The following is a 24,285-nucleotide window of genomic DNA, read 5'->3' on the forward strand; positions in this document are numbered from 1 at the left end:
CATGCTGGGTGTCAAAAAACAGAATACTAATGCTATGCTTGAGATGTTTCTGGAGGGTAAAATTTGTTTAAATCAAAAATTGTCTGTCTACTTATACTTGCCAGTGCAATAGTTTACAAACACAACCAGTGTCAAATATGTTCCTTCAAGGGCTGTGTGACTCAAGAAAGCAATTCACTTTCAGTGACTCCACTCTCACTCACTGGTTAATGGGCTCAGTCTAGTCTAGTCTTAAGTTTTAGTACTTTCCATCGTGCACCCCAGAATCATGCTCCTGCTTAGCCAACTGAGAAGGGCAGCGCCCTTCTTCATGTGCTTCTTGTTACAAAGGACTACATAGTTAACACAATGCTTTTAAAAATATTAAACTTTTGGCCAACCAAGCCAGTGACAATGCTACCACCACCTTGTGGTGTTACTATGAGAGACAGAGAGGGAGCCAGCCAGGTGGAGTGAGCAGTGGCGTAGCCACAGGTGGGCTTGGGTGGGCCAGGGCCCACCCATTTATGGCTCAGGCCCACCCAACAGTAGCACATGTTTAGTGGTAACTGGTGGGAATCCCAAGCTCCGCCAGCTGAAGATTTCCCCCTGATGGTAACAAAAACATTACTCTCCACAACATCGGCACCTGCGCATGCTCAGTTTTCAGTGCATTCCTGAGGTCAAGGTGGAAAGAAACGTTTTCCCACCAGCTGAGATTTTATTTTGGGGGGGGGGGGAGAACACTTGGTACCCACCCAATTCTTGCCTAGGCCCACCCAAAATCTGTTGTCTGGCTACACCCCTGGGAGTGAGCCAGGATCAGCCCTCCTTCCCCCATTGCACACAGTCCATAAGAGAATACAAACCAGGAGCAGGTAAGAACTACGAGAGCACATGTGCATGTGTAGTGGGGGGGGGGGGGGGGGGGAGTGTGAATCCCTTCTCTCCCCACTGAAGATGGTTGCTGTTTTTGGCACCAGCAGAAGTATAGGGGCAGGTTTTGTGAGAGGAGCAATAATTTTGACTGCGGACAAAATTCCTACACTGCTAAAATTATTGCGGCCAACAGTTCTGCACCATGAGAGCGGCACAGAAATGCCAGTGCTGAAACAGCAACAGCCAAAAGTCCTGCTTCTTGGATTCTGGAGAGAACCACAGTCTTTGAACCCTAGCTGAAGACTGTTGCTGCAGTAGTTGGGCTGAATTAAGAGGAAATATAAATAGGTAAGTCTAGGGTTACCATATTTTGTCCCTCAAAAAGGAGGACGCATGCCCCACCCCCACCACACATCCCATCCTGCCCCCTTTTACACCCCACCCCGCCCCCTTTCACACCCTCGCTCCGCCCCCTGTCACATTTTCCCCTCCTCCCTGTCACACACCCCATCACCCCCCTCCCCGTCACCCCCCTCCCCTTACCTTACTACTGCCCTGGTGGTCTAGTGACCTCTTCGGGGCAGGAAAGAGTCCCCTCTTTCCTGCCCGGAGCGCTGCCCTGCATGCATGCTTCCTGTTGGTGATCTCGGCGCCGATTCAAAATGGCCACTGAGAGTTGAAGTCTTGCGAAGATCACCAACAGGAAGGATGCATGCAGGGCAGCACTCCGGGCAGGAAAGAGGGAGCTCTTTTCTGCCCTGAAGGCAGAAGAGGTCACTAGACCACCAGGGCAGTAGTAAGTAAGGGGAGGGGGAGGCTAGCAATCTGCCCGTTTGCCCAGAAATCCGGGCATATTGGCAAAACCTGCCCGGTTGCCTGGACATGTCCTCAAAATCTGGACATATGGTAACCCTAGGTAAGTCTATGTAGTTCTGAAAGAAGGTCATAATTATATATTGGGCTACTGGAGCTCTCCCATTTAGCTGGAACAACAAAGAAACAGGGAGACACTGACGTGCCAATACAAACAAACCAGTAACTTGTTAAAGATGAACTCACAATTTAACAAAAGGATCCGAGTACCCATTGGCATCCATTGCTGCTAAGTGGACACAGCGAATGATTCCAACAATCAAGCCTCCCTGCTGGGTGCTGTACATGAGGGACACAAGTATCTTTCCTCGCTCCTCCACATCACCACCACGGTCTGTCTGCAAGAGAGAACACAAATGAAAAGTTCTTGCTCCCTTGCTTCAGACTGACAAGTTCATTATAAAACAAGTTGAAACGTGCACATTTTTATGTGATAAAACGGCACGTTTCCCCTTCCTCCATTTTCAAGCTCTTGCTTGTGTGCGCTGGGACTGAAAGAAATATGGTAAAGTGTGTCTTGTTAAGATGAGCAGGGCTATATGAGGAGTGTGTGTGTCATTGTGACTATGAGTAACATAGTAACATAGTAGATGACGGCAGAAAAAGACCTGCGTGGTCCATCCAGTCTGCCCAACAAGATAAACTCACATGTGCTACTTTTTGTGTATACCTTACCTTGATTTGTACCTGTCCTTTTTCGGGCACAGACCGTATAAGTCTGCCCAGCACTATCCCTGCCTCCCAACCACCAGCCCCACCTCCCACCACCGGCTCTGGCACAGACCGTATAAGTCTGCCCAGCACTATCCCCGCCTCCCACCACCGGCTCTGCCACCCAATCTTGGCTAAGCTCCTTAGGATCCATTCCTTCTGAACAGCATTCCTTTATGTTTATCCCACGCATGTTTGAATTCCGTTACCGTTTTCGTTTCCACCACCTCCCGCGGGAGGGCATTCCAAGCATCCACTACTCTCTCCGTGAAAAAATACTTCCTGACATTTTTCTTGAGTCTGCCCCCCTTCAATCTCATTTCATGTCCTCTCGTTCTACTGCCTTCGCATCACCGGAAAAGGTTAGTTTGAGTACAGACTAGGGGTGGGCAACGAGTAAAAATGTTAATCGCTATTAAAACTTTTAATGGCTTGGTTAATCGCGCTTAATCATGGCATGCATTTTGGCCAATAAAAAGTAAAGTTTCAAACAAAATGTTATACCAAACTGAAAATAGCGGCACAAAGTGGGAAAGAGGAACCCGAAATATAGCTACGTCATGCAAGGTTCCACGTTAGGAGTCACCGACCAAGAAAGGGATCTAGGTGTCGTCGATGATACGTTGAAACCCTCTGCTCAGTGTGCGGCAGCGGCTAAGAAAGCAAATAGAATGATAGGTATTATTAGGAAAGGAATGGAAAACATAAATAAGGACGTTATGCCTTTGTATCGCTCCATGATGTGACTGCACCTCGAATATTGTGTTCAATTCTGGTCACCGCATCTCAGAAAAGATATAGTGGAACTGGAAAAGGTGCAGAGAAGGGTGACAAAAATGTAAAAGGAGATGGGATGACTTCCCTATGAGGAAAGGCTAAAGCGGCTAGGGCTCTTCGGCTTGGAGAAAAGACGGCTGAGGGGAGGTATGACAAAGGGCTATAAAATAATGAGTGGAGTGGAAATGGTAGATGTGAAGCGTCTGTTTACTCCTTCCAAAAACACTAGGACTAGGGGCCATTCAGTGAAGCTACAAAGTACTAGGGGGGGGGGGGAAGGGGAACCGGAGGGAGGGAGGAGATGGGGAGAATAACAAAATGTTGTGACAGCACTGAGATGTGGTATACGTTTCTTGTATGTCATGTTTATTTGCACTTGTTGTCAATAAAAATCATTGAAGCATAAAACGAATCGGAAAAAATATTTCTTCACTCAACGTGTAATTAAAATCTGGAATTAGTTGCCAGAGAATGCGGTAAAGGCGGTTAGATTAGCAGGGTTTAAAAAAGGTTTAGATGGCTTCCTAAAGGAAAAGTCCATATACCATTATTAAAGTGGACTTGGGGAAAACCCACTGCTCATCTCTGACAATAAGCAGCATAAAATGTTTTGTACTTTTTTGGGATCTTGCCAGGTATTTGTGACCTGGATTGGCCACTGTTGGAAACAGGATGCTGGGCTTGATGGACCTTTGAGTGGCAGATGGACTCATAATGCCTTTTAAAATTGTATTCATACAATTTCTCTCATGCCCCCCTCCCTCCCCAGCCTTCACACAGTTTTTCTCAGCCTTCACACAGTTTCTCTGATGTCCCCTCCCCAGCCTACACACAGTTTCTCTCCCCCTCCCCCCTCATTTACCTCTAAAGCTGGGCTAGGACTCCAGATTTTTTCAGCTTCCAGGGCTTAGCTGCAAAGTCTTTATCTTCCCCTGCATGGCCAGGCTTGCAGATACTTCAGCCACACCGTGCAGGAAGTTGGGGAAGTCTCAACAGTTTCAGGTTCCACGACTTCCTGCACAGTGCGGCTCAAGTATCTGCAGAGGGAAGATAAAGACTTTGAGGTTGTGCTGAGGAAGCTGAAAAAAATCTGGAGCCTGCCTTAAAAAAGGGGCAGCGTTAAAATATTAACACGTTAATAGCATTATTGATGCGTTAATTGCCCACCCCTAGTACAGACAGACAGATGGAGCCTCCCCAATAGGCACTATGACTTGGGTGAAACATGCCTAAAAGTATCTAATATTCTTTTTTTTATTATTATTATTAAGTTTTAACAAGAACAGATACAATAGGTCTTCATCAAAATACGTACTGTGACTCTTCAGTACATAGAAACAAATCTGGCAAGAACCATTTGAACTTTCGACAACACTAATATCAACTCTATCCCCACCTCCAACAAATTAAAAATGGATGTTATGATCTCAACATGCGTCAGAGTTGTGGTTCTGGTTCACATTAACCCTTCGTAGTCTGGTGCTCCTGTACTTCTCGCCATTTCCCATATGGGTCCCACTCCTGGATCTTCAGTTATTTGAAGACTTGGCCTGTGGTTCAGTGGCAAGCACTGAACACTGCCATGCAGTGTGTCTAGATTCCATTCCCGGGCCACAATTCTGCTCCTCGGGTGTTTGGAGTTAGGAATACTGCATGAATGGAGTGGTTTTCGCAGTCCCTGGAGGACGAAAGCCCAGTCATCGTTTAACAGGGTACTGAGAGACCAGAATTAGGGCCTACGAGTGCAGTGATCTGGAAGATGTCCTGGTGCATGGTCCCTGTCTGAGGATCGCTGCTGTAATGACTAAACTAGGAAGACCTAGGAGTAGATATATAAAATAGAACAAATCCCCCGATTCTTACAGTTGAAGGCTCATGGTACCACATCTGAAGAGCAGGCCCAAAAACTAAACTAAAATGACCTTTGTCTTATCCAACAGTCCAGCCAGATCTCTCTTTAGAAAGACCCAGTTATTTAGCCTTGCTAATGGCTGAGATATTTGCATTAGCACATAAAATATTTCTCTTTCCTTCTTCATTTACTTTGAGGTCTCATTTTCTGAATAATGCATGCCTTTGTTTATTAAGTTGATTTTATTAGTTTATGTGCCCTTTTACTAGGCGCAGTTTTTAATTTTGCCGCCACGTCCATTTTCAGCCACAAAAAAAGGCCTTTTTTGTAGGCACGCTGAAAAATAGATCTGTGCTGGTCCAAAATACGCGCCTACACCAGCGCAGGCCATTTTTTTGCATACTTTAGTAAAAGGGTCCCTTATTTAGCCTTATAAATATTGCATAATTATTTAGGGGTCGATATTCAGACAACGGCATTCAGCATTTTCTGACTGCCACTGGCGTTGTGCCCAAAAATTCAATGCTGGGCCATGTCCAGCTTCAGCACTGAATTTCCGGGTTTGCAGAGCAGGCTAAGGCATAGCGGTTAAGTATGATATTCACAATTAACTGATTTTTATGTGGTCATATTTATGTGGTGATTTTGGCCGGTTAAATGCTGAATATCGGTACTTAACTGGCCAAGTGCTGACTCTGCCCCCCAGAACACATCCAACATAGCTGGCTTGAGTTTGGCACTAATCAAGTTTCCAAATTCATTAAAAAATTTCCTATCTCGCCCTACAGTAAATACCATCAGGGTGTTGTACAATCTAAAATAGGGAAAAGAGACTAATAGACCAGACGGCATACAATAGGTTAGGAGGGAGAACTACAATCTTTGAAAGGAAAGGAGGAGGTAAAAACAGGAGGTATAGCAGCTGTCATTATAGGATCCACCAAGCCCCAACAGAAATCCACCGAGCCCCAACAGAAAAACTCCTCAACTTTGGGAGTATGCATCCTGAAATAAGAAAGTTATGAGACCAGCTTTAAATTGGTCTAAGGATGTACGTTGACGAAGGTGTAAGGAAGGGCATTCCATAACTCGAGGCCCTGTATTGAGAACATTGCGTGACGAGAGTGTTCATGATGAATTTCTCTGTAGTTTGGTACAACGAGATGATTCTGATGTGCTGATCAGAGATCTTGTAGAGGGACATAGGGGGTTAAATAACGAGCAAGATAGGAGGGTTCCTCAGCATTACGGGTCTTGAAAACTGTCAGCAAAATTTTGTACGTGATCCGATGGGATATGGGCAGCCAATGAGCATTTTTAAGAGTGTTACGTGATCGAACTTTTTAAGACCATTGATAAAAGCCACTGAAAATGACTGGTTAGCTCCTCCAAATAAGTGATTTAACTGGCCAGGAGCCATTTCTGGCTGGTTAAATCTCTTTGAATATCAACCCACTGATGTTTATACATGGTGTCTGGAAAGAAAGGGACCCCTTACATAGTTTTAAAATACTTTACTATGACCTTTGAAAATACATTAGTGTAATGGGGGGGTTTCTTAGTTAATTCATAATTTGTGTTCAAAGTGTCCTCCTTCAACCTTGACACATTCATGAAATCTTTGACGCCACTGAGCTGTTGGCTCAGTGAATTCTGGGCTTTCATCAAGAGCTCAACTGTTTTGTGAGTTCAACGCGCTGCAGCTCCTGTTGAAAAATAAAGTACTCAGAAATGTCTCGAATTTCAGGCAGAAGTTTCTGATGTAGTAGGATGTTTTGGGGTTATCTGGAAAAATGCTGGGGGTCCTGTTTTTTCCAGACACCGTGTATGTATCATGCTTAGTATTCTTTTAAGAAAGACACACAACTGATAATAATACCTGCCACTACGGCCTCCATAATTATTTTTCTTTTTAAATATACAGTTGCTTCTATATTTAAAAAGTTCAGGTTATGTCCTATGACGATGTTTTCTTAAGCCAGCTACAGAGCTACCCTGTTAACAAGTCTGGTTTTCAGGGTAAGCTTGATGAACATGTATGTGAGAGATCTGCAAACAGTAGAGGTTGTACATTCAAATTTCATTCATGCATATTCTTTGTGAAGTCCCAATCACATAATCCTTTAGTTCTCATAAGATAGCAACGTAGGCACAAAACCCCTGTGTTATATTAATTTGTTTGTAATGTTCCCGATTATTCTTTATGGGATCATCAGAATGCACTGCATCAACGCTGCTTGTTGCAACTTCATATGGCAGCGATGTGCAAATCGTCATCGATCCACAATTTTCCTGTGACTTCCCCTTGCTTCAAAAACCTTCTTATGCTTAAGACATTTAAACTCAATCTCCTAATGTTATTAACTGGCAGCAGCTTTCGGTGTAGAGAGAACCTCCACCAACATGGCCAGGTTTCGAGTCTTCGTAATGGAAGAGGTTCAATTTTTGACTGCAACATCGTTCTCTCATGCTGAGAAAATGGCCGCCTTGATCTTTGTGAAGATCATGAAAACCAAACTGGCTAAGAGAACATCTCTGCAACTATTTTGTGCTACGAGACTGCACATACCCATGTAACAAAGCAAACAAATCTACAAACAACCTCATAAACCATATTATAAAATGATTTTAATGCACAGAGAGAACACCACATGTACAGTCGCTGAGGATGAGTAAATGGAGCCAGGACAGCTTCTTACCTCATCTTCATACAAGGCCATACCACGAGACGATCCTGTTGTACTTGCACGCTTCATCTTCATTTGGGAAAAGAGAGAAAAATTACAGTGATGCACTATTGATATAATAAACTATAAAATCTAAGGTGCTTTAAATGACAAGTAAGAGGGGGGAAAAGCTCAATTCTGTGGTCATGTAGCTTGACTCCATAAGGCCAAGTTTAATTTTGTGGTACAACAAAAATCTCTTTTCCATCTATAATTACACTTGCAGCACAGGTAATAACACAATCAGATTATATCACATCTAGGGGGCAATGCAATGAAGCTACAAGTAGTAAATTTAAAATGAATTGGAGAAGATATTTCTTCACTCAACATGTAATTAAACTCTGGAATTCATTGCCAGAGAATGTAGTAAAAGCAGTTAGCTTAGCATGGTTTACAAAAAGGTTTGGATAGCTTCCTAAAAGAAAAGTCCATAAGTCATTATTAAAATGGACTTGGGAAAATCCACTGCTTATTTCTAGGATAAGCAGCATAAAAATGTATTGTACTGTTTTGGGATCTTGCCAGGTACTTGTGACCTGGATTGGCCACTGTTGGAAACAGGATACTGGGCTTGATGGACCTTCGGTCTGTCCCAGTATGGCAACACTTACATACTTCTAGGTCAATTTTGAAAGTAGCCATGGGGTCTACAGCTTTTTTTCAAAGGGAAACTCGCTACAATTTCCCTTTGAAAATCCCATGGAAACCATTGCAAGGTAAATGGGGTGACAAATATAGTTCATTTGGCCTGCTCTAATGCCGTCCTCTTTCACCACCAAAGGTTGTGGGCAATTTTAAAGGGTTCCTCCCCCTCCCCCCACCCACACCTCGCGCAGAAAATCCTTTGGAAATTTTCCCCTTCATTGGGCTCTTGATCAAGATCCTAATCTAGACCCCAAAGTAAAATTCATAGCAAATGTACGCATCTAAATTGGCCACATATCCCCCGTATTCTATAACAACACGTGTATATTTCCATGACCCTTCTATTTTCTGTGCCCCTTTTTTCTACTCACTCATAAAATTTAGGCATGTAAGTTCCAATTAAATCTAATTAGTGCCAATAATTGCTTGTTAAAAGACAGTTATTGGGCCCCTAATTAGCTCGTCATTCAATTGAATTGTGCATGCAAATTGGGCATGAGGCCAATTTGTGCGCACTAATTTTTCATGACTTTTATAAAATTAGGGTGTCACCCCGGATTCTATATAGCGCGTCAAAATTCAAGCATATTCTGTAACAACGTGCGTAACGTGTTTTAACAAGCCAATCAGCGTTTTAAGAGCCCTTAACAAGCAATAATGAGCACTAATTGGCAATAAGAATTTACGCACATAAATCGCTACGTGTATTCTATAACGCAACAACTTCTAAATTCTAATGTGCGGAATCTAAAGAGGTACGGTTATGGGTGGGCAAATGGGCATTTCATGGGCATTCCATTATTACAGATATGGCCTTCTGCAACCTAAATCTATGCACAGGTATTTACGCCACGTTTCCCTTGGTGTAAATGGAATGCGCATAGTTTACACTTTTCAACAACAACAAAACCAGGGGACACAAGATGAAGCTAGAATATGGTAGATTTAAAACAAATAGGAGAAAGTTTTTCTTTACTCAGCGTGTAGTTGAACTCTGGAACTCGTTGCCGGAAAATGTAGTGACAGCAGCTGGCCTTACGGAATTTAAAGGGGGTTTGGACAGATTCCTGAGGGAAAAGTCCATTGAACATTATTAAGAATTAAGTTGGGGTTTTTTTTTTGTGGGGGGGGGGGGGGGGTTGCCGGGTTCTTGAAGCCTGGATTGGCCACTGTCGGAGACAGGATTCTGGGCTTGATGGACCCTTGGTCTTTTCCCAGTATGGCGGTGCTTATGTACTTATGTACTAGGCACTGGGATATGAACTAAACATCTCTATATATAAAAGGCACCACCAACGTTCTAAATGAAGCCTCCAGCCGGAAGTGTGAAGGGGGAGAGATATCCGGTTTCCCCATGAGTTTCTGCCCCGCCCTCGTTCTCTCTGTAACACAAACAGTGAAGGAAAACACAGCAAAGCACGAAATCAATCGCTCTCTCTGTAACAGTGAAGGACTCAGAGGGAGTAGGGGAGAGAGGGCAGAAGCCCTCACTATCTCTGTAACACAACACAGCACAAGCAAGAAACTTAACACTGAAGGACTCGACTCCCAGGGGGGAGGGGACAGACAGCACAGGGGAAGGGAGAGAGGGCAGAGGGCAGGGACACACACACTCCCACATGCACACAGAAGAAAACCTTGCTAGCCCCCGTTTCATTTGCATCAGAAACGGGGCTTTTTTACTAGTATCTGTATAACATACCTAAATCTAGGCACCGCTTATAGAATACGCTTAGACGGAAATTTTTCAGATGCCCTTAGCACCCAGCATTTGAGCAGCTAACTTCAGGAGACCTTTCTAGAATTACCCCTGTACGTGGTTTAGTAAAAAGGACCCCCTTTGATACTATACAGAGATTCAGTGGTGAGTTCTCATCCTTGGCAATGTGTAAACTACTGGTAAGAAACACAGTGTTTCACTCACTGGTATCACTCTCTCCAAACAAACATTAAAGTTCTTTTTCTGGTTCTGCTTAAGCTTCTTCAGAGACACTCTGGTTTCACCAATAAACTCATTGTGGCCAAATTTATCTTCATCGCAGACAGAGATTCTGAAGTAAAGAAATAAAGAAATAAATCACTGATCCTTTCAATTAGGTATCAACAATTTTTTTTGTATGAAGTTTGAAATAATATATATATATATATATATATATATGTTCCACATTGCAATATAATCAAAAGAAAATGGAAAAACAAAAGACAGTAAAGATAACAGGAAATAAAACCCTACCAACCAGGGGCGTAGCCAGCCTTCCGTTGGGTGAGGGGTCCAGAGCCCGGGGGGAGGGGGCACATTTTAGCCCTCCCACCCGGCGCCGCCCCCCCCGCAACTGCTACCAATCCACATTAAGAAGGCTATCAATAGATTTGACCAAAAAAAAAAGGTCAAACCAACAAGTGGGAAAAAGCACAAACGGTCTTTAGAATTGGGTAGGAGTAGAGATGTATCTCTATTAAAAGACCCCTGATATGTAAAAAAAATTATTCTTGTCAGTAGCTTTCTTATACATGGTAGTTACAGTTAGTTCACTTAGAGGGGCATAATCAAACGGGGGTACCCATCTATAAGGGCGCCCATCTCTAATGACGGCCCCTTAAAGCGGCGTACCCGACCGTATTATCAAAACAAGATAGGCGGCCATCTTTCATTTCGACAAATCCCAACATTTGGGCCGCCCTTAGAGATGGCCGACATTGGTTTTCGCCGATAATGGAAACTAATGGCGGCCATCTCAAACCAGTCAAATCCAAGCCATTTGGTCGTGGGAGGAGCCAGCATTTGTAGTGCACTGGTCCCCCTGACATGCCAGGACACCAACCAGGCACCCTAGGGGGCACTGCAGTGGACTTCACAAATTGCTCCCAGCTGCATAGCTCCCTTACCTTGTGTGCTGAGCCCCCCAAACCACACTCCCCACAACTGTACACCACTACCATAGCCCTTAAAGGGTAACGGGGGGGCACCTAGATGTGGGTACAGTGGGTTTCAGGTGGGTTTTGGAGGGCTCCCATTTACCACCACAAGTGTAACAGGTAGGGGGGATGGGCCTGGGTCCGTCTGCCTGAAGTGCACTGCAGTACCCACTAAAACTGCTCCAGGGACCTGCATAGTGCTGTGATGGAGCTGGGTATGACATTTGAGGCTGGCATAGAGGCTGGCAAAAAAATGTTTGTTTGTTTTTTGGGTGAGAGGGGGTTGGTGACCACTGGGGGAGTAAGGGGAAGTGATCCCCGCTTCCCTCCAGTGGTCATCTGGTCAGTTGGGGCACTTTTTTGGTGATTTGGACCTAAAAAAAAGGGTCCAAATAAACGGACCAAATTCTCCTGACGGCTGGCTTTCTTTTTTCAATTATCGGGCGAAGCCAGCCATCTCAATGCACGCCCCGTCCCGCCTTCGCTACCATGCCGACACGCCCCCTTTCAACTTTCGCCCGGCCCCGTGACGGAACTCAGTTGAAGACGCCCAAAATGGCTTTCGATTATGCCGATTTGGCGGATTCAGGAGATCGCCGCCCATCTCCCGAATGTAGGGAGAGATGATAGTGGAGAGGTACTGAGGAGCTGCAGAGTGAATGCACTTATAGGTCAATAAGAGGAGTTTGAACTGTATGCGGAAAGGATAGGAAGCCAGTGAGTGACTTGAGGAGAGGGCTAATATGAGCATAACGACACTGGCGGAATATTAGTCATGCAGCAGAATTTTGAACAGATTTGAAGAGGAGAGAGATGGCTAAGTGGGAGGACCTGTGAGAAGCAAGTTGCAATAGTCTAAGCGAGAGGTGATAAGAGTGTGGATGAGGGTTCTGGTAGTGTGCTCAGAAAGGAAAGGGCAAATTTTGCTGATATGATAGAGAAACAACAGGTTTTAGCAGTCTGCTGAATATGTGCAGAGAAGGAGAGGGAGGAGTCGAAGATGACCCCAAGGTTACGAGCTGATGAGACAGGAAGGATGAGAGTGTTATCCACAGAAACAGAGAATGGGGGAGGAGGAGAGGTTGGTTAGGGGAAAGATAAGAAGCTCAGTCTTGGTCATGTTTAGTTTCAGATGGCGCTGAGACATCCAGGCAGAAATGTCAGACAGGCAGGCTGATACTTGGCCTGGATTTCGGCTGAGATTTCTGGTGTGGAGAGGTAGATCTGGGAGTCATCAGCGTAAAGATGATACTGAAAACCTGGGATGAGATCAGAGTACCAAGAGCAGAAGTATAGATGGAGAAAAGAAGAGGTCCCAGGCAGATCCCTGAGGTACACCACTGACAGTGGGATAGAAGTAGAGGAGGATCTACTAGAGTATCCACTAAGGTACGCTGGGATAGGATAAGAAGAAAGCAGTTATCACGTAATAATAATAGGGTTTAAAGCATAAAAGTAACTATAATCAGGATTATTCTTTGTCACATAAATGTGAAACAATAGCATCTTCAGACTTTTTTTAACATGGTATAGTTAGTTCTATTTCTAAATTATCTGGTAAGAGTTTCCAAATTCTGCAGCTTGAAAAGCAAACAAACAATTAAAAATGTCTTTGAGGTAATACCTTTGGGACTTGGAAGATCAAATAATGCCAATTTCCAGTAGTTTCAAATCCATATCTACCTTTGGTAATCATGATATCTAAATTTGCAATGTTTTGTGAATCATAATGCTCAGATTATCATCTTGAGAGTTGAACCATATATGAAATTCAAGTAATTTGCTGACAATGCCTTTCCATAACATTAATACATCATTAATGTAATGACACTGTTTATGCACCAAATGCCAGCATTTACACCAGGTTTCGGTAAGCGTACAACATCGGCACTCAAATTTAGGCACGGCAATTGGCTCTAAGCGCTATTCTGAAAATAGTGCTTAGCACTGCCTTTTGAGTGCCATTTATAGAATCCCCATCCCCAGATTCTATACAGTGCGGCCGGAGTTGCGCCTGCAAATCAGGTCATATTCTGATTTGCGCATGCAACGTATATTTTAACAAACCAATCAACGCTGATAATTACCACTTCACAGGCATTCATTGACACTAATTGTCATTGTTAGAATCTATGTGCAGAACTTGCTAAGCATACTCTGTAAAAGTCTGCACGTAAATTCTAAGACGCAGAGACTGAAAAAGGGGGGCATGGCCATGGGCGTGGAATGAGGCGGGTCATGGATGTTTCTAAAATCTTAGTGCACTGATATAGAATATACCCGCTCCGTACTGAACTTAAGGGGTCTTTTCCGAAGGCGTGCTCATGTTTTTAGTACGCACTAAATTGTGGGCTTGCTAAACATTATAGACGCCAATGCATTCCTATGGGCATCTCTAACGTTTAGCGCGCCCACAATTTTAGCGCGTGCTAAAAACGTGAGTACGCCTTAGTAAAAGATTGCCCTTAGTCACCAGCATTTCCACCAAGTTTTACTAGGTGTAACTACATGCGACTATATTATCGTGTGGACAGGCGCTAGGCGTATTCTATAAACCGCGCCTAACTTTAGGTGTAGTTTATAGAATATGCCTAGGTGTATTTTTTCTGTACCAATTTTTACAGTGCCATATATAGAATCTAGTCCTATATGCTTAAGTGACACTGAAAGCTGCACACCTGTTTTATAGAATAGCAGTTCACACCAGGATCCGCGCCCAATTTTGGGTGTGAGGATTCACACCAATGAAACCTGGTGTAAATTTTCACACCTAATTAGGTGCAGATCCATCATATTCTATAACAGTGCACACAAATTCTAGAAATGCCCTGACCCACCCATGCACCTCCCATGGACACATCCTCTTTTCAGATCCACGCGTACATTTTTACGCATGCATCTTTCTAGAATACCAACTAGAATGATGCGCAAGTAAATTCAGATTGTTGCCAATTAGTGCCAATAACTGATTATTAGCACCCAACTATTGGCGCTAATTGGCTCGTTGCATGCACAAATTGGGTGCGCCCAAATTTGCGCACACAATTTTGAACGCCATATATAGATTTAGGAGGTTAGTGCCAGGGTGGGTCTGAGTTGAGGTGGACCTGGAAATGACTCTGGACTGCAGATATGCAGTTCCTGTGCCTGGATAGCGAAGCGGGCATGTTGGATATTGGGTTAGCTATCCAGATATGGCACTGGATATCGGCTGAACTCAGATAACTTCAGGTGCCGCCAAATAGCCAGGTATTCAGTTCTGGTGCCCAGGTAGGGGCTGGCACAGAATATCCAGATCTAATTTAACAGTGATCCGTGTTTAAAGAAATGCTGACTGCCAGTAGATCAATACTGGGCCCACAGCTCCTGGGAGGGCAGAATGACCAGGTTGACCGTCTTAATGAAATTAAGGGGTTCTTTTACTAAGATGCGTAGGCGCCTATGCATATACAACACGCATCAAATTAGAACTACCACCCAGCTACCGCGTGCCCCAGGTGGTAATTTTAATTTTGACACGTGTCCAAACGCGCAGGAGAAAATAATTTCTATTTTCTAACACATGGTGCTAACTGGGCAGTATATTGGCAGTGTATGTGCGCTGAGGATTACAACATGATTAACGTGTGAGACCTTACCACTTAGTCAGTGGGTGGCAGTAAGTTCTCAGGCCCAAATGGATGCACACCGATTTTATTTTGCCGTACGTCCATTTTCGCCAAAAATGAAGGCCTTTTTTGCAGGCACGCTGAAAAATGGACCTGCGTGCTCCCAATACGCGCACCTACAACAGAGCAGGCCATTTTCTGGCGCACCTTAGTAAAAGGGCCCCTAAATTATTTATTTACTTAATTTATGACATTTATATCTCACATTCCTTGTCATCAACAGCAGATGAATCAATTTAACTGATGGGTTGTATCCACCTGCCAGCAGGTGGAGATAGAGAACACTGAAAGCACATGGGTTCCAGGATGCCCAACCCCCTCTGCCTCAGTAAAATAACTCTATCTCCCAGCAGGTGTGGATGTCGCTTCTCAGCTCCTGGATTTCTGCCTGGGGTGGCTCCTGTGCTTTGCCAGTAGAGCAGGGGGTGTTGTGGCTGGTGGTGCCCACTTTAAAGGCATACTTGGCTTTCCCTGTCCCTGCCTTACCCCATTCCTCCTCCTCCCGGAGTTCCTCTGTGGCTGCCTGCATCTAACTATCTTCACAGTAAACAAGTTTGAGTTCAATGTGGCTTACAATAAACAGTATAGGATACATAACAAAGAATAATGCATAAGAAAGTAATTTGTTTTAAGAATCCAATTTTACAGTGCAATATCATAATTGATTAAAAAGGAATAAATTATCAATTAATTGTCATTTGATTAATAAAGAGGAGGCACTTTCCAAACAGAGATTCAATACTCATTTATCTTTAACTTGCCTTAGTGTTTTCCTCTGCATATCCTCATCACTGATACCATGATATACCAGAGTTTCATTCCACATAGGATTCCGAGTGTTCCGTAGAGTTTTAGTGCGCAGCTTGTTTGCCTATTAACAAATAAACGCACACAGCGGGCTAAACATCTGTTCCTAAGCAGCTGGAATTTCTTCTAGGACTGCATTTCATTTTAGCATTTTCCCCATTACAAACTGCCTTTAAGCACAATGAGAAGTCCCAAATTTATTATACTAATGTTTTAATAAGGTATCAAACATATAAATGGCAAGTGACCGACTCACCTGCAAATGCACAGTAGAGACTTCCCTCTCTGTCCCGCCCTCGCGTCAAGACGTGATGACGTCAGAGGGCGGAACAGAGAGGGAAACGGAGTTGGACTGTCGGACGCTGCCGCTGCCACTGGAGCCTGGAAATGAACATCGCGTGCACCAACCTCCACCCTCCCCCCCATCCCCGCCGCCGCTCCCGCCCCCCTCCGTATCGGGCCCCTGCACTGACCTGACAGCGCCTCTCACCTCCGTGTGGAAGCGCTGCAGGCAGCAGCAGAGCGATCTGCTGCTGTCTGCAGCGCTTTCACACAGAGGTGAGAGGCGCTGTCAGGTCAGTGCAGGGGGGGCAAGGAGGGTAGCTGGAAATCTCGCCCGTTTAAAACGGGCTTAACGGCTAGTATTACAATATTTAATAATACCTATTATTCGATGCCCCCTGCAACAAATCTAGATTCACAGTTAGAGCCCTGATTCTATGCCTCAAACTTGTCAAAGGTACCATACACAATATGGTTTATTTCACTTACTATACTGCTCTTCCTGGAAGCATCACAGAGCGGTAATCAAGGGAGGGAGGTGAGTCTCAGGTACTGTTCTTAGAGCGATTCTTCTTGACAACCTTTCAAGAGGCAGCGAAGCAGAGCAAAGGCTGTGCATACTGGAATTGAAAGGGGCCCATCTCACTACATCCTCCCTCCCTCCCACCACTACCTTTCCCTGCAATAAAACTAGCAGGCGCAGCAGGCAGGAATGGAGCACATTGCTTAATTGTAATGTGACATGTCAAAAGAGTCCTGTAGGGTAAAAATGAATCACACTGAAAATGACTACTAATGGCAGGCTGGAATTTATCCTATGATGATCAGAAACCATTTGAACAGCAAAGCACCAATGATATATTTAATTCATTTTGGCAACACACAGCTGCTCTGTTTTGTAAGAGCAGCTGATTTTCAGCAAACCATCTAGCCGCAAAGATGTGGGGGCGGAGTTCTTTTATACAGAGGTGGGTCACCAGGGGAGCGGCCGCTCCCCCAACGGACTTTCGACGGTGGCCAGCGCCTATTTTCATGCGATCTGTCGTGTTTAAAATACGCACTGGAGCCGTCGGCAGTCTGCTCTCCGCTCCCCCTGCGCCCTCAACCTGGCTACGCTTCTGCTTTTATACCTATGTGTCTTTAGCTAATTTCAAAAATGAGCCATGCTGGTGGCTCAGTGGCAAGATCTGGCTTTGATTCCCAGCTCGGCTTCCTTTCCCTGCGGATGATGTGGTGCCACCGTTAAACACATTGGACAATCTAAGAAAACGCAGGGACCGATTTTTAAAACTACTTACCTGGCTAGGGGGCCCTTTTACTAAGCCACATAAGCGTCTATGCGTGCCCAACATGCGCCAAAATGGAGTTACCACCAGGCTACCGCGTGGCTCTTGCAGTAATTTCATTTCTGGCGCACATCCGATAGGTGCGTCTGAAAAATATTTTTTATTTTTGGGCGCGCGTAGGTCATTACCGCCCGATTACCGCGTGAGTCTTTACCGCCAGGTCAATGGCTAGCGGTAAGGTCTCCGACCCAAAATGGACTCGTGGCAATTTTCATTTTGCCGCATGTCCATTTTCGGCAAGAAACAAAAAGGGCCTCTTTAACAGGCGCGCTAAAAAATGGATCGGCGCCCGCCCAAAACCCACACTTACACTACCACAAGCCATTTTTCAGTGCGCCTTAGTAAAAGAACCCCTAGGAGAGGCTCCTACCCATTTAAATGGCACTCAGCTGCCTATCCAGGGATAATCAGCAGCTCTTAACCGGATTGTGCCACCAAATTTATCTTTTGAACATCGAATAAAAGTTCTATTCAAAAGATTTTTCTGTGCATTATATCGACTTAGATCTGTTAGATTTTCTTTAAGTCCCGCTAGTTTTTGAATTTTACAAAGACGCATTGGCGCCTACACATGTACAACGCATGTCAAATTAGAATTACCGCCTGGCTACCACCTTAATGAATTAAGGGGTCCTTTTACTAAGACGTGTAGGCGCCTACGCACATACAGCACACATCAAATTAGAATTACCGTCCGGCTACCGCATGCCCTAGGGGGTAATTCTAATTTTGACGAGCATCCAACACGCACAGCGGAAAATCATTTCTATTTCCTATTGAGTGGTGCTAACCGGGCAGTAATCGGCAGTGTATGCGCGCTGATGATTACCGCCCGGTTAACGCGTGAGACCTTACCGCTAAGTCAACAGGTGGCGGTAAGGTCTCAAGCCCAAAATAGACGTGTGCTGATTTTATTTTGCCACACGTCCATTTTCGGCAAAGAAAAAAAAAGGCCTTTTTTGCAGGCGCGCTGAAAATGGACCTGTGTGTGTCCAATGCATGCGTTTACGCCTGCGCAGGCTGTTTTTCAGCGCACCTTAGTAAAAGGTCCCCACAGACTATTGTAATTCGTTGTATAGCTCTCTCTCACATCGAAGCAGAGAAAAGGAATTCAACTGCTCCAAAATACCGCAGCTCGGTTGATTTTTGGCATGGGAAAATATGCTGAAGTGACTCCATTGTTAAATGGATTACACTGGTTAAAGATAGAGAGCTGAATCTATTTTAAACTTGCCTGTTTGGTTTTTAAGATCTTACATGGGCTGAATTCTGATAATGTTAGTCGGCTCTTAATTATTTCAAGTGGTAGATCTTATTTAAGGAGAAGGGACCGACTAATTCTAGACTTTCCATCTTTGAAGAAAGTTCATCGTAAACTCATTAGAAAGCGCTCTATTAGGTTTTTGAATACCATTGCAGTTAATCTGCCCCAGATTAGTCTGTATTTTTTTTTATTTAGGAAAACTTTGTTCTCCAAGCAGTGTTTGTAAGTTGTTATCTGATCAAAAATTATGTGGTTTTTAATGCAGATTTTATACGATCTTTATGAAACACCTCTAAGAAGTTTGAAAATATCTAACATCAGTTTGCAGGTGGTTTATTTGGGGGTATATTTAAAGATTCCAACACGGGAATCAGAATATTCAAATTACTCAAATTGGAACCTCAAATCTCCAAATGGGGAAACAGTTGAATATCAAGATCAATCCCTATACCTTATGGAGTCCGTTATTATCATCGGTTCCAGGCAGGAGGAAAAGGGAAAAAACCATTCACCATAAAAACTCATTGTAGATGAGAAAACCGGATGAATATGAAAAACCCCTTTCCACCTGATAATATGATCTTTATGTAAATTCCTTCTAAATGCAGAAGTTCTTATTATTGTAATCCGCTTTGTAACATACGTTAAAGGCGGAACAGAAGTATGTAAATATAATACAAATACAGTACAATACAAACAGTCCTATCTTTTTCCAGCTTAACTAAGGGGCCCTTTTACTAAAGGGTTGCCGCGTGGCAGGTACCGACGGTAGTTCCATCGCCAGCGCACGTCATTTCCAGGTCTGATTTTCTAGTGCAGGGGTTACCCGGTCTGGGCAGTGCTGCATGCTGCCCTTAGCTCGGGAGCCCTTACTGCCACCGCAGTAAAAAGGGCCTGGTGCCTGGGGAAAACGGCCCCCACGGCTACCGCAGGGCCCTTTTTCCCTCAGCTTAGTATAAGGAACCCGTAAGCTAGAAGTGCCTTATTAACATAACATGCAGCAGGTTCTTGTTACCTTGCTAGCTCCAGGCAAAAGATGCAGCTTTACATAAGGGTCTGCTAAACCGTTGGAGTCCATGGGTTTCAAGCCCTGCAGAAAAGTGAAGTTACTTCATATTAGTGTTTGTTGGGAAAATATCAAAAGCATAAGCCAACAAGAGAAGAGAACATGCAAACCTTTGAAAATTATTATTGAATTGGGACTGAATATTAGAGGGAAGTTTCCGCTGTGATTCCAACACTGAATGGTTGGATTTTCAATAGAATGGTGGACCCCCTGGCAGCGGTGGCAGCAAGGGAGGGTTGGTGGTGGCGGCAGAGGTGGGGGGAGCTGAAAGTGGTGGGGGAGGGGCAGCGGCATGGACGGGTTCGGCGGCACCGGGGGAGCGGTTAAAATGTGCCCCCTCACTTCGGGCTCTGGACCCCCCCCCTCCCACCGAGGTCTGGCTACGCCCCTGGTAAGTGTTCCCCACTGCATGGCCACACGATAAGAGTTATCTTTCTGCATGGCCATTTCTTAGGGGGGCATTTTACCTGCCGTGATAAAAGAGAGCCCTGGCGCATGGGAAAAACGGCCCTCACTGCTACCTTGGGGCCCTTTTTTCCACAGCTTAGTAAAAGGACTCCAAAGTGAATAGAAGTTACAACAACCTCTAAATGGCACAAAATTAAAGATGACAATGTTCTGCATATTTTAATAAATAGTGGCTATTTATTCATCAGCCTTGGTCAAACTGTGGGATTCAATCTATTAAAATTAGATTGAAACAGGGGGGTAGCCAGACTTCGGCAGGAGGGGGGAGCCAGAGCCCGAGGTGAGGGGGTACATTTTAGCCCCCCCTCCCCCCCCCGGTGTCGCCGACTCCCCCCCGCCATTACCGACCCCCCCCCCCCGCTATTGCCAACCCCCCGCCGCCACCAACTTTGACGACCCCTGTCAACAACCCTCTCGACCCCCCTTCTGCCACCAACCCTCCCCCGCCGTCGCCGTGGGCTACCTTTGCTGGCGGGGACCCCAATCCCCGCCAGCTGAGGAGGGTCCTCTTCTTCTTCCGAAGGCTTCGTTCTCTTTCTGACATCCTGCACATTGTATGTGCAGTGAATGTTAACGTTGAATCAATAATGACACCAAGATACTTAAAACATTTACCGTAGGTATCTTTTATTAAACAAGGTAGGTATTAATGACGGTATTGGTCCATGCCCCGTTATCAAACTTTTTCTCAATGGAAGAAAATTATTTCAATAGCCTTAACGTCACTGAAAACCAGGGATTTCTTAGGCTTCACTGTGGTTTTTTTCATTGCTCCAAAAACCTCCTTATTTTTTATATATCCTTACTCATTATTTTCAAAAAAATTGTTTTCAAAATATACCTACTAAAAATTGCTGAGTTTCAAAAATGCTGTCAATTAATTTTATATATATATATATATATATATATATATATATATATATATATATACACACACACACACACACACACAAGGGCAAACATCACCTCTGTTTCAATAAGCAGTGTGGCACTTATGTGAGACCTCATCTAGTGCCTGAATTGCTTGTCCATGATTACTTGTTTTCCAGAAGGAGCCATTGCAGAAATGACTAGGCTAAATTACTTTACAGGAGGTACAGAATAGGGGAAAATCATATGGGCAGTTGTGAAAGAAGGTGCATAAAAGCCAGTAGAGAAATTGCCTAATAGATAGAGCAGTGGACTAAAAACCAGGTGAGCTGGGCTCAAACCCCACTACAGCTCCTTGTGATCATGAGTAAGTCATTTAGGGTTTTTTTACAAAGCTGCGCTAGCATTTTTAGCTTGCAGTAAAAATCAGCTGGTGGTAAAATGCTGAGACACCCATTATATTCCTATAGATTAGTTCAGTGCAAAACACCTTCCCCCAAATTCTATAAATGGTGCTTTAAATTGTGCATGCAAATTTGGGCGGGTACTACTACTACTCCTTAACATTTCTAAAGCGCTACTAGGGTTACACAGCGCTGTACAGTTTAACAGACAAGAACAGTCCCTGCTCAAGGAGCTTACAATCTAAAGGTCAAATGTACAGTCAGTCAAATAGGGCAGTCAAATTGGGGCAGTCTAGATTTCCTGAATCTAATTTGCACCTGCAACTTAATTGAATAATGAGCCAGTTAGCATCGATAATCGGGCCATAATCAATTACCAGTGCTAATTGGCATTAATTTAAAGTTACGCACACATTTACATGGCCGGATCCGTGCATTCCAAAAAGGAAGCATGGCCATGGGAGGGTAACGGGCAGATCAGGGGTGTTACCGCAATAAATGCACACTAAGAACATAAAAATAGCCATACTGGGTCAGACCAGAATCTAGCCCAGTATCCTGCTTCCAACAGTGGCCAATCCAGGTCACAAGTACCTGGCAGAAACCCAATTAGTAGCAACATTCCATGCTACAAATCCCAGGGCAAGCAGTGGTTTCCCCCCCTGTCCATCTCAATAACAGACGATGGACTTTTCTTCCAGGAACTTGTCCAAACCTTTTTTAAACCCATATATGCTAACCACTGTTAGCGCATCGTTCGGAAACAATGTCCAGAGCCTGAGTGAAAAAAATATTGCTTTAAAATATTTCCATGTAATTTCATTTGAGTGTCCCCAGGTCTTTGTACTTTACACCACTCTGGATTTTATAAACCTCAATCATATCCCCGTCAGCCATCTCTTTTCCAAGCTGAAGAACCCTAACCTCTTTAGCCTTTCCTCATAGGGGAGGAGTTCCATCCCCTTTATCATTTTGGTCGCAACTCTCTTGGCTCTAACCCTCGACTTCTCTTCACCACATTGAACTCTCTCTTCAAGGTGCCCCTCCCCCAACTCCCCCTTCATTATCTCCTCAGACCCTTGCTGAATTCTTTCACGACAAGGTTCAAAAGATAAACCTTGAATTCTCTACCTCACCACCTCTCCCTCCACTAGTCCGTTCCCCTCATTCCCTTTCCTCCTTTCCTGAAGTTACTATTGAGGAAACTACACTTCTCCTTTCTTCCTCAAAATGTACCACCTGTTCCTCTGATCCCATTCCCACCCACCGTCTTAATGCCATCTCTCCTGCTCTTATTCCTTTTATCTGTCACATTCTCAACCTCTCACTTTCCACTGCAACTTTCCCTACTGCCTTTAAACATGCTGTGGTCACACCTCTCCTTAAGAAGCCTTCACTCGACCCTACTTGTCCCTCTAATTACCGACCCATCTCCCTCCTCCCTTTTCTCTCCAAATTACTTGAGCGTGCTATTCACCGCCGCTGCCATTGATTTCTCTCCTCACATGCTATTCTTGACCCACTACAATCTGGTTTTCGCCCTCTCCACTCAACCGAAACTGCTCTTACTAAAGTGTCCAATGACCTATTACTGGCTAAATCCAGAGGTCTCTATTCCATCCTCATTCTTCTTGATCTTTCCGCTGCTTTTGACACTGTCGATCACAGCATACTCCTCGATATCCTGTCCTCACTTGGATTCCAGGGCTCTGTCCTTTCCTGTTCTCTTCCTACCTCTCCCTCCGCACCTTCAGTGTTCACTCTGGTGGATCCTCTTCTACTTCTATCCCTCTGCCTGTTGGCGTACCTCAGGGTTCTGTTCTTGGTCCCCTCCTCTTTTCTATCTACACTTCTTCCCTTGGTTCATTAATCTCATCCCATGGCTTTTCCTACCATCTCTATGCTGATGACTCCCAAATCTACCTTTCTACCCCTGATATCTCACCTTGCATCCAAACCAAAGTTTCAGCGTGCTTGTCTGACATTGCTGTCTGGATGTCTCAACGCCACCTGAAATTAAACATGACCAAAACCGAGCTTCTCATTTTTCCCCCCAAACCCACCTCCCCACTCCCCCCATTTTCTATTTCTGTTGATGGCTCTCTCATTCTCCCTGTCTTCTCGGCTCGAAACCTTGGGGTCATCTTTGACTCTTCTCTCTCCTTCTCTGCTCACATCCAGCAGACCGCCAAGACCTGTCGTTTCTTTCTTTACAACATCCGTAAAATCCGCCCCTTTCTTTCCGAGCACTCTACCAAAACCCTCATCCACACCCTTGTCACCTCTCGTTTAGACTACTGCAATCTGCTTCTTGCTGGCCTCCCACTTAGTCACCTCTCCCCTCTCCAATCGGTTCAAAACTCTGCTGCCCGTCTCGTCTTCCGCCAGGGTCGCTTTACTCATACTACCCCTCTCCTCAAGTCGCTTCACTGGCTCCCTATCCGTTTTCGCATCCTGTTCAAACTTCTTCTACTAACCTATAAATGTACTCACTCTGCTGCTCCCCAGTATCTCTCCACACTCGTCCTTCCCTACACCCCTTCCCGTGCACTCCGCTCCATGGATAAATCCTTCTTATCTGTTCCCTTCTCCACTACTGCCAACTCCAGACTTCGCGCCTTCTGTCTCGCTGCACCCTACGCCTGGAATAAACTTCCTGAGCCCCTACGTCTTGCCCCTTCCTTGGTCACCTTTAAATCTAGACTGAAAGCCCACCTCTTTAACATTGCTTTTGACTCGTAACCACTTG

At 44.6% G+C, this 24,285-nt stretch overlaps 1 protein-coding gene across 1 annotated transcript in view; it reads right to left on the reverse strand.

Moving 5' to 3' along the window:
• RPH3A (rabphilin 3A) overlaps positions 1-24,285 on the reverse strand; it is a 166,013-nt gene that overhangs the window by 18,819 nt on the left and 122,909 nt on the right. The window contains exons 13-17 of the mRNA XM_030218773.1: positions 19,744-19,818; positions 15,791-15,900; positions 10,370-10,496; positions 7,771-7,827; positions 1,918-2,069 (exon numbers count right to left, since the gene is read on the reverse strand). Of these exons, the coding sequence (XP_030074633.1) occupies positions 1,918-2,069; positions 7,771-7,827; positions 10,370-10,496; positions 15,791-15,900; positions 19,744-19,818 (521 nt within the window). The remainder of the gene's footprint in view (positions 1-1,917; positions 2,070-7,770; positions 7,828-10,369; positions 10,497-15,790; positions 15,901-19,743; positions 19,819-24,285) is intronic.

This window comes from Microcaecilia unicolor, chromosome 11, assembly GCF_901765095.1.
Source record: "Microcaecilia unicolor chromosome 11, aMicUni1.1, whole genome shotgun sequence".
Classification (NCBI taxonomy): Eukaryota; Metazoa; Chordata; class Amphibia; order Gymnophiona; family Siphonopidae; genus Microcaecilia; species Microcaecilia unicolor.